At 59.0% G+C, this 11,111-nt stretch overlaps 1 protein-coding gene across 1 annotated transcript; it reads right to left on the bottom strand.

The window, feature by feature from the left end:
* Positions 1-3,226: 3,226 nt before the first annotated feature.
* Positions 3,227-8,314, bottom strand: LOC118998291 (centromere protein J-like). Its single transcript, XM_037062403.1, has 4 exons — positions 7,972-8,314; positions 5,634-5,718; positions 4,376-4,493; positions 3,227-3,505 (listed from the first exon to the last, which is right to left on the bottom strand). The coding sequence occupies exons 1-4, from the start codon at positions 8,161-8,163 to the stop codon at positions 3,295-3,297; spliced, it is 606 nt and encodes a 201-aa protein (XP_036918298.1). The 5' UTR covers positions 8,164-8,314; the 3' UTR covers positions 3,227-3,294.
* Between the last annotated feature and the right edge of the window lie 2,797 nt (positions 8,315-11,111).

Below are 11,111 nucleotides of genomic sequence, written 5' to 3'. Positions count from 1 at the left end.
GGGGGTGGCCTGCTGGGTGGGGCAGCTGGATGAGGGGCGTCTGAGTGAGCTGGGTGGACGGGCTGGCCCTGCACTGCCACCAGGAACACTCAGGAGCCCCAAAGCCCTGGCGCTGGTGCTAAGTGTTCTACCGGCAGGGTTCTCTCTGGTGACCCACGAGGAACTGGGAAGCCAGGTGGACGTGGGCACAGAGGCCTGGCTCGGACTTCAGGCCCAGTGACCAGCCTTCTCCCCACGATGAGGGGCAGAGCCCACTTCGGTGGGGGGAGGGAATGTGCATTCAGCTGCTCCTCCGAGTGTCCACGACGCAGAGCCTTCGTCACTGGAGGCCATGTGTGACCGGCATCCTGAGCAGATGGCAGAGCCCGTCCTCTTGCTCTGCTGCTGGCGGTGTGCACGGGAAAACGTGCCAGACACCACCACACCAGGAGCCTGGGCCTGCTCGGGCGACTGGCAGGACGAGCCAAGCCCAGCACAGGCGTGGGCCGTCTGGCTGTCTGGAGGGCAGGTGGCCGGAGCTGGGACGCTCCTGGCTGCGCAGCACCACCCCATCTGCTGGAGGATTGCCTGCGTCACTGGGGCCTCTTCCTCCCTCTCTGTCCTTTAAACTTTCGGATGGGAAGAACCTGTGGACGTAGCCAAGGGCCCGGCATGAGGCCAGAGTCAGGACCCGCATGGGCTCCTCTGTGCCTGCTTTGTGGGTGACAGACAAGTGCCCCATGTCCTCCGTCAGGCTGGCATGCCAGCCTCACGCAGGTCGGCCGAGGGGCCATTGTTTGTCTGGTTCTCATTATTCTGTTTGTGAAACGGGACTGTCCCTGGTTTCCAAGGAATCATTAGACAGTGGGTCATTGCCGATGCTGTCCAAGCGATACAGTGGAGGCGCGGGGACCATCCCCGGAGGCTGAGGCTGGCCTGCCCCGATCTGTGACCCCCTGAACTCCACTGCGGTGCTGCAGACCTAGGCCGGACTTGACCCAGCAGCAAATGACGCCTTGCTGTTACCTGCTCAGAGTGGGTAACGAGGGCAAGACTGACAAGTGCACAGTGTGTGAGCGTGTGCCACAACATGTCAGAAAACTTCCTGAAGTTCAAGGGTTCTCTGAAAGAAATCTGTTAAAGAAAGAAATACAGGAAAAAGCATAAAGAGAAAGTAAATGTGCCAATAATCTAGGCCTACGGCCAGCATACACTGACTATAATTTGCTAAAATGAGTAAAATGAGCAATGAAAGAACCCAGAGATTCCATAACATTTGGCAAGAGGAGGTTTACTAGTGCTTTAAAGGAGGTGAATCTCCTCGGAACTAAAATGTAAAGGAATTTTCACGTGAATTCCAATTCCTTCCCCCTCCCCCCCACTCCCGGTTCATCAAATCACTTCCCCCCGGCTCACCGGGCCTGAGCTTCCTGGGTTCCTCTTCCACGTTTTCGTGTGAAGTTCGTGGAACACTGGCCTCATTACAAGGTGTGTGTGCTTGGCTCCCTCTCAGCCACACTGGGAGTCTGCCCACATGGTCCCCAGTGGCATGTGGACCAGACCGGACACATTCACTGCTCTGGGTCACTCATGTTCATTTTCACATCCACTGGCCTCCAGACACTGGCCAAGCATCCCGGGCAGCGTGCCCGGTGGGGAGGAGCGTCGGTCGGCTCAGTGCTCACACACACGGGCTGTGGACAGCCCGCACCTGGCAGCCACTGACCTCTCCTGGGGTCATCTCCACTGTGCTCTGCACCCCTGACTGCCTGCCAGCGTCACCTTGTTTCGTCCCCGTGACTCTGAAGCTTTCATTCCTGACCTCTGATGGGGGCCCCGCCCCGTCCCAGGCCCAGCCTAAGGGTCCTGCTATGGCCAGTCCGGGGTACAGCCCCCGAATTGGTATTTTAAAAGCTCCTCGGTGTGAGTGCGTGCGTCTGACTAAGCAGCACCCATTTTAAGTCATGTGACCGTTCTGCTCTCAGGGCCGTGGGTTCACTTACTTGGCTTGTGGCCTATAAGGTATGAGATAAAAGCCTGGAAATTTTAAAAGGGTTTCTGGGGTTAAATGTTACTCCTTACTATTTATTGTTCTTGTTGCACTTCAGGACACATTACATGCAGGGTTCCTTTGCCCCTGAGACAGCATGAAACAATGTAAAAATAACATCGGTCCCACCAGCATTCAGAGACCACCCAGCAAATCACCTGCTGAGGCGAGTCCCCGAACCCTGCTCTGCCTGCAGCTCAGGTGCCACGGCCAAGACCGTGGCTGCAGCAGTGGGCACTCGGGTCCCGCACCCCGGCCTCAGCCGCCCCCACTGCCAGAACAGGGAGCCTTCCCGCCACCCCAGACCCTGACCCTGTCCACCCCACCAGCTTCCTCCTCAGACACGTGCAGGCACGCTGTCGTCCCAACATCACCCAATGACGGTGATGTTCCTCGAGCCCTGGGACCCATTTCTCACTCGTCCACCTGTTGGCCACACCTTCTGCCCTTCCACGTCACCCTCCGTAGAGACCCACCACAAACATCGCACCAGCTGCCTGGTCGGGGTAGGTTGGTTGGTGGGCGGTTGGTTGGTGGGCGGGTTGGTGGGCGGGTTGGCGGTTGCCGGGCTGGCTGGCTGGCTGGACTTGCCTCATGTAGCCCAAACTGGGCACTGAAGCAGCCGATGGCCCAGAAACGAGGGGGCAAAGCCTAAGAGGCCCAGCCTGCTCTCCAACCTATGAATCAAAATGATATTCGATAAGAAGTGAATGCAAAATACATAAAATAGCTATAACACAAAAGAATATGGTGAGACGTATTTCATTTTATTCCTGTTAAGAATAGAAAATGGGGTTTCCCTCCTTCTAACGATGAGACCTCTGTTTATAAAGTACAGACATGTGTGCATCCATCCGTAGACGCAGGTGAGAAGCCCAGAGGCCACGAGAAGGCCGAGGGGACTGGGAAACGCCGAGTACCGACGGGAGGACGGGGTGGCCCGCCGAGTGTGACGGGAGAGCAGCGCTGCGTGTGCGAGACCGCGTGGTCCCTTCGTAGTGAGCCTGCAGCCTCGCTGGGGGTCCCAGGGCCATTCTTTTGTCCCCTCTGTTCCCTGACTGGTGTTGGCCTCACCCCCTCTCCTCACCAGGAAGCCCCAAAGGCAGGTCTCTCTTCCTTCACAACTTCACAACCTCTAGACGGGTGGAGGGGTCCAAAAATAGTGTGGTTCTCCGTCATTTGGGACGGCAAGTATATTACTGTTTTTTTTGTTTCTGTTTTGACAAAACTGTAACTGGACAGTCCCATGGGCCCTGCTAGGGGTCCTACTGTGAGTGATGGACAGCCTGCTTCTGGTCCAGGACGATGCTGCTGGTCTCGTGTCTGACCCTCACCCTCCCGGAGCTGAACTTGGTTTCCTGGAGGCCGCTGCCGTACACGGTCTTGACGGTACCGTCGGGGTACTCCCGCCGCTTGAACTGGGCTGTGTGAATGTCCCTCTGCCCGTTGCTGAACACGATGGTCCTGTCACCATTCCTGGGGGAGGAGAAGGTCATGTGAGTTGGCCCGCGGGAGTCAGGGTTGTATGCGTGGGTGACATGACCCGGGGTTGAGTCCCTCATCCAAGTCTCAGTGGACGAGGGGGCAGCATGCGCAAAGGCCGGGGCGGTGCCAGCCCACAGGAGACCCAGGGGATTGAAAGGCAGAGCTCCGCCGGGTGGAGGTAAGGCCTGGGGACAATGCCAGGGGGTGGCACCGGGCAGGCCGGGCAGGGAGCCTTACACCCTGCACTGCGGGTGGGGTGGTGCAGCGTTCACATGGGCAGTGACGTGGACACAACCTATAGTCGCCCGAGAGGAGTGACCCTGGAGGTCAGGGGACAAACCTGACTGCTGGGAGGGGGATGGTGGGGCCCACTGCTGTCACCCAGGGGACAGTGAGGAGGGCTCACGGCAGAACTGAGGGGGACGGGGCACGCCCCACACACTCGGGGGCAGAGGGGCAGCGAGAGCCTGACCTTCCCAACTGCCTGGTGTCTGTGCCGGGTCCCATCTCTGCGCATCCTGGCGCGGGGACGGGTGCCCCCGTGAGCACCGTCTTGGGGTATTGGACGTGGCTTACGCCTGTTCTGCTCCAGACTGGGCTTCTAGAGGGCTGGGTCTGAGGTGGGCACACGCTCAGGGCCGCGACAAGTGTCGCTGAGGAAGGTGCTCAAAATCAGCGTTCAGGTCCACACAAAGCAGCTCCGATAACGCCCCAACACACAGCTTCAGGGTCAAGGGCATGGCTTTCTGTTCTAACACTTAGACAACTATCTAAGCCTTTATGAAACTTAATTCGAAGAAATCCTTGACTGCACACACTGAAACTTTGGCGCGTCAGAGGGCCGCCAGCCCTCGCACCGACCTCTCCACACTCACAGACGTCCCGTCCGGGAACGTGGTCTCCTCCCGCCCGTCGCGCAGACGCTTCACTGTCCCGTCCGGAAACGAGGTTTCCTTTGAGCCATCAGGGTAGAATTTTTCTGCAAAACACACGTTTTTACTGAGGTGCCATCGACACAGAACATCTAAGTCTAGTTCCCCTCCACACCGCACCCAATCACAGACACTGTGTTCCGGTGACGAGACTTTATAAAGATCTAGTCTCTTAGCAACTTTCGAATACGCAGCGAACATACCAACTCCAGTTGACATACTGCACGTTACGTTCCCCAGGACTGACCTGTTTCTAACCAAAGTGTTTACCTTTGGGCTCCTTTGCCCTTTTAAAAACTGTGTTACGGCGGCCCCCCCATGGCCTCGGGGCTGTGACAGCTACAGGAGACGGAGGCGAGGAAGAGGGTGGGGGCGGCCTACTCTAAGTAATGGCTCTGAAACTTTTTCTCCAGAGGCAAAAGTCACGTCCGGAGTCCTGCTGGTCAGTGGGCGGCGGTGACGCCACCGAAGGTGAGGCCGCCCTGGCCGGGCGGCTCTGTCACCCCGAGAGCTTGTCGGTTTGGTGCCCAGTCAGGGTGCGTACAGGGGGCAACTGATGGATGTCTCCCCCTCTCCCCCACCCCACCTCCTCGCTCTCTCGAATCAATAAAAACAGCCTCTGGTGAGGATTTAAAACAAAAAGACAGTGCCACGGAGCGCCCCCGAGTGGGCCGACCGCATTGCACCAGGGAGGCCGCTGCTCAGAGGGCCTCCGGGTCACTGACAGAAACCCGGCAGGGACTGGGCATGACGAGAGAGGAGGTGCCACCATGGCCCGGGGCCGAGAGCTCACGGAGCCGGAGCCTCGGGCCGCAGCCCAGAGCGCACGCAGAACCCAGGCTTCTGAGAGCGGGGGCCGTGAGCTGGGGGGGGGGGCTACTCATCCAACTGATGTCTCGGCTCCCGGTGCACACACCCACGAACAGGAGCGAAGGCACGATCCTGCCACCTGGGGCCTGGTGACACTTCTTGGGCTCGGGACCCGGCAGCAGGGGGGCCAGAGCTGTCTGACGAGGGCCAGGAGAGGGTGCGCGTGTCCTGGGCCTGCACTAGGGAACTCAAGCCCTGAGTTGTCGGGGCGACGGCCGCCGTGGGGAACTTGCCTCACAGGCTCCAACCCCTGGTGTCATCGTGTGCCACCCAGCGCGGGTAGGCAGGTGACCACAGGTCCCAGGGATGCCACTCACCTGTGTGCTTGTCGGGAAACCGTAGGACTTCCAGCCCGCTGGGGTGGGTGGTGCGCGTCGTCTGGGCACCTGCACAGTAGTAGACCTGCAAGCCCAGAGACGCGGGCGTTGGGGTGCAGTCTGTACTGGTGCCCCGAACTTGGTCCCCCTCCCCACCCCTCCCGCCCCGCACGAGCACCTCCCACAAGTGGGAGGGGCCAGACCTGCCCACGGGGAGGGGCGGGGCTCCGAAGAGGGGCTTGCCCTCAAAGCCACAGAAACCCGACAGTCTGAGAGGTCATCTGACCCGCCGAACCCTGAGGCCCGCCCAGGACAAGGTCTCCGTCGCCCGAGCCTCGCGCCCCGCAACTGTGAACCCCGCCGCTCAACCCCGAGGACGAGCCGCACTGCCCACATTCCACAGGCGTGCGTCCCGCAGGGGTGGCCGCCCGTGAGTGGGAGGGGAGCAGACAGCGCTCGTCTCTGTCACCACGGGAACCACGCAGTGCCGCCTGCCGTCAGGGCCCGGTTCCGGGAGACCGGAGACGTGGCGGAGAAGGTCAGCAGCCGCTCAGAGGTGCCTGGTCCAGTGCCTTCCACCCCGACCACAAGGCCAGTGTGGACCTGCCACTGTGTCCCCGCTCCCGTCTTCCTCACCATCCTCCTCCCTCCTGAGATCAGCCCTGGTCTCTGCCCCTCCACACCCTCCTGAGTCGGCTAAAAATGACGGACTCCAGGTGAGGCAGACCCGGGTTCGAATCTGAGGGGTGGAGGGGCTCACAGCGCCACCTGCCGCTCAGCCAGTCGTGATGCACCAAGTCCACCTGTCAGTGGGGGCTCTGACCTCCACCTGCAGGGAGGCCTGGGGGCGTGGGAGAAAGGCAGAAAGCACAGAGCCACCCCAGGGCCTCTGCTGAAAACCAGAGAAGCCCACCGGAACACGAAGGTGCGCTCCACGGGCGCCCTGGCGGTCGGGGCCACACGGCTTGGTAAAAAAGACAACAGAGCCGATTAGTCCAATGAAGACATTTTAAAAGAAATGTATGGAACATGAGTTGGTGACGTCTCAGCACCGAAAGGCTGCAAGCTGTCTGCCACACACCCGCCCGGGCACACCCGCCCGGGTCTCCAGGCCACACTTACAGTGACCGATGGCGAATCACCGTGTCCCAAGTTAGAGTCCGGTGAAGCCCAAGCCATCAGAAGGATGCTTGCTTCCTGCAGGTCTGCCTGGGAGACCCTCAGCTCTGCCGACTCTTTCCCAGACACGTGTAACCACCTCTGCATATGTGTCTAATACCCCCCGCCACACACGCGTCATGCGCCCCACACCAGCGGTGCCCCCGAGCAGCGAGATGCACTGCCAACCCCCACGGGAAGCACTCCTCCCTGTGCTAATGACAACCACGGCCATGCTCATGAGCCCAGAGTGAGCTGTTCCTGAGCACCTACCCCACGCCGAGCCGCACTGGCGTGGAGGGCATTCGGTTGTAATAGTCTATGACGGATCCTCAACCTCGGCCCCAGTGACAGTGTGGGCCAGGCGGCTCTTTGCTGGGGTGGGGGGGCACACCGTGCACCCCTGGCCTCCACCCACCCCTGGTCTCGACAACCAGACATGTCTGCGGACATTGCAGATGTTCCCTGGGGGCCACCCTCCACTTCGAGAGCCACTGACCTGTGAACCAGGTATTTCCTAATTGCTCAGGCACAGAAACTGAGGCTGAAGAGGCCTACTTGCTCAAACCCGCATGTGTGGTCACCAATTCAGCCCCAGACCCTGTGGCCCCCAGGTCCACGCTCCTTGCTTCCCAGCACCCAGCACACACGCCCCGCGAGCGGCACAGGGACAGTATACTGTGGGGAAGCCACTCCTGTGCAGACAGGAAAAGCCACCTGCTGTGATCTGCCCTCCAGCGTGTACCTGGAGGGGTCCTGACTCTTGTCACCACCTGAATGCTGATGCCGTGACTAAGGTGCTTTCTCCGGGCATCTCCTGTTGTGTTTCTGGGGAGCACTGAGATGGGGCACGAGTGGGCCTTGTCCCAGCGCTTCATGACCCTCCACTGAAGTGGCTCCTTGTCGTCACCTCCTTGTGGGAGGCTTAGGGGAGCTTGCCAGCCACGAACAGGCTGAGCAAGAACTCACGACCGAGGGGGTGGGGCGGGGTGCAGGGTACTCCCGCCTCCACGTGCAAACCTGAGCCCACGTGCGTGCAGTGGCTGGAAGGGCTGAGTGCACAAACGGCCTGGCTTCTGCCCCATCGCCCACCCCTTGTCCCTGAGCCCCGGAGGGAGATGTCTAGTAACTGGGAGGCTCCGATCTCTGTTTGAGGCACAGACGTGCAGGTTGCACGCACCACTCTCTGGTCTGGCAGGATCCTCTGCACATCCCCGTTGAGGAAATGCAGGACGGTGGTCTTGGCCCCTGCATCCTTCTCGGGGCCTTTGGGGGCGCCAATGACCTCATGGCCTACACTGGCGTCCTCGCCCACCTGTGCGGAAACACAAACGTCCAGACTGACAAGGAGACACCACCATGGTGCCTTCATGTGCTCTTATGTTCAAGATCAGTACACACCCGTGCCCTGCGCAGCCTCGTGGGCCCGACTGCTGTGTGCCTGCGAACAAACAGGCACCAAACGCAGCAGCCCCATGGCGCACCCCTGAGCTCAGGCGTGAGTCGTGACCGGGTGCCCCGGCCCGCCCCACAGAGGCCTGTCTTCCTGAGGCCATGCCGTGCACACGGGCCAGGCAGCAGCCACGGGTCTAGGCAGCGTGTGGCCGCCAGAGGTGGTGGATCTGGAAACCCTGGGCCACAGCGGGCTGATTACTATGTGGGAATTATCGGTTGTGTACTTTTCTTTCCTTTTCATCCCAGGCCTTTGATCCACACAGTATTCCACCTGGTCCCGAAGGTCATCGACTTCAAACACGAATGGGCAGATAAGTACTTTTGCAGGCAGAAGACTGAACTAGGAATTGAGGGGAAAATCTTTGTCTTCCAATTGAAAATACTAGTGACGTAAAGATGAATGCAAGGGAAAACCGGACAGAAATCATCTTAACCTTTCTGGAATTCACATCTGCACGTGTGAAAATCCTGAGGAGTCGATGTGCTGTATTTCGCGCCCTGAACCAGGGTCAGAGTCCACCAGGGGTGTGGTCACTCTCCACCGTGGCTGAGGAGTACAGAACGCGATTCCCCCGGGGAGACGTTCGTGGGGCTGAACGCCAGTGCTGGGCCTCGGAGAGCACCCTCAGCGGCCCTGCAAACAGTCGGCTCCACCTACCACCTGCAGACAGCGCGGAGCCGCTGATGGGCTTGAGGTTTGAACCAGAACCGCAAGTTCGCCCTCGACCCAACCAGCAAATCAAAGCCAAGTGTGTTCTGTTCAACTGTAGAAGATTAACTGCTTAACCAACAAAAAAAAGTTTCCAGTGAGGCTTACAGACCAATTAATGCTCAGGAACAAAAAAGCACAGTGTTTTAAATGTTCCCCTATAAGAAAATCATAAAATTAGTAATTATCTTCAGGGATTACACCATAAGAAGAAAAAACAAGCAAATGAGCAAACAGAGAGTTTCAGCCCATCCAGGGAAGGGGGGCGGCGAGGGGGGACTGGGAAGCCACAAGGAGAGCGGAGCAGGGCCGAGGCGGGGTGCAGGGGCGGCAGGCGCGCTGTGCTTGGAGGGCGGGTTACTATCTTTTGTTCCCACGGCCTTGGGGGCATCAAGTTGAGTGAACGACTCATCTACTTGTCCACTTAACAAATCCTTAAGGGATATCTCTTGTTTCTTACATCTTGTTGAGATGGTAAGACAAAGTACTTAAGTTTCATAGGCCTTCCCCGAAAAACCTGTACAAGGAGGCCACTGAAGGGAAAAAAACAACATTTGACTAACTCAGCGCTACTGTGAGCTGTAGTGAGCTATCCTTGCTCATTTCCTCAGACATTTCATCTGCCGAGAGCCACGGTCAGCTCGAGAAAGCAGGGACGAGGGACAGCCCCCGACAGGCCAGCAAACAGGCTCCCAGGGAATGGGCCGTGTGGCTGACCGGGGCCCGGGTCCTGGGTCCCGGGTCTGAGTGTCAGTGGCTTCTCCCCAGAGTTTACAAAACACCACTGGCTGCTGCGTGTCCCTTCTCCACTCCTGCTGCCCCCCACCCCCAGGGCACAACCACGGAGGACCGTCCTGTTTGGAGTGGAGGCTGAGCGAGACTTGGAGGGGGTGCTGCTTTCCCAACAGGAGACCTGCCATCAGCCCGCACACCAGTGCCACTGACACAGACCCACGACCTGTGGCCCAGGTGACAGGTGGCGGGAACTCCGCTCGGGAAGGCGGGTCTGTAGCAGCCCACCCTGCCATCTGGGCTCCGAGTTTCTTCTTCTTTGCCCTCCTTTCCCGTCCCAGTGCCCACGGGCTGTGAAGATTCCGGTTCCACGGGAAGGTTCTGCAGAGAAAGTGCAGTCACGGCCTCAGGAGGTCACCGTGAAAACTGCGGGCACAAGGTGGGAGAAGCGGGCCACCCGGCGTCCGGCGCGGGCATCTCCACGGGCAGGGAGAGCGGCTGCAGCTGGGCCAGGGGCGCCGGGGCTTTGGGCCACATTTCGTGTTTCTCCAAAGTTGTATGTCCCCGTCGGTCTGGTCTGGGCCGGGATGGCCACCCCAATTTCAACATGGCACAGAAGGAAATGCCGTGCTCAGGGAGAAGCCAGCCGGAGGGCTGCCCCACGGGCTGGAGCCCACCCACCGCAGAGTAAACCCAGAGGACAGCGGTGCTGTGATCCCCGCGTCAGACGTCAGAAGGGGCAGTGCACTTCCCTGGGAGAACGGAGGGCGTGTGGGACCCATGTTTTCTCACTTCCTCCCAGCGGCCTCCTTTACATCATGACTAAGCTCGCAGCCCAGATTTCTGCCCACAGAGAGCGCTGTTCCATCTCACTGACACTGTGGCTAAAAACAGCATGTAATAGCCCCAGCTACCATGGCTCAGTGGGTTGAGCGCGGGATGTGAACCAAAGGGTTGCTGGTTCAATTCCCAGTCAGAGCACATGCCTGGGTTTCAGGCCAGGTTCCCCAGTGGGGGGTGTGCGAGAGGCAACTACACATTGGTGCTAAAAGAACAAAACAAAAAATAGCATGTAATAAGTGGACCGCTGGCTAGCTAGGGCTTAGAAGTGTTACTTGCTAAATTCATATTAATCTCCCTTTAAAATTATAAGTAAAAATCATATAAAAATTTGATTTGGGAAAAACATCAGTCTTGTTTTGACTGAGTGCTACATGCAACCAACTTCAAATAGGACAAAATGTTTCTGCGTATTTGAGAGGTGGAGCTGCCCCAGGAAGTCACCTGGGACCGTGCTTCCCGTCTCCTGCACACACCTGCCGTTTGGTGTCCGAGGGGGGGCTGGCGAGCCCGTCTGTCTGAGCCTGAGTGAGGGGCTTGCCTTCCGGGCCCTCGGAGGGCGATGGGCGTGTGTCTGTGGAGAC

Source organism: Sturnira hondurensis, unplaced genomic scaffold (genome assembly GCF_014824575.4).
Source record: "Sturnira hondurensis isolate 20B ecotype Veracruz unplaced genomic scaffold, ASM1482457v3 Scaffold0000167, whole genome shotgun sequence".
In the NCBI taxonomy this organism is placed as follows: domain Eukaryota; kingdom Metazoa; phylum Chordata; class Mammalia; order Chiroptera; family Phyllostomidae; genus Sturnira; species Sturnira hondurensis.
Note: the sequence above shows the minus strand (reverse complement) of the source record. Positions and strands in the feature narration are given on the sequence as shown.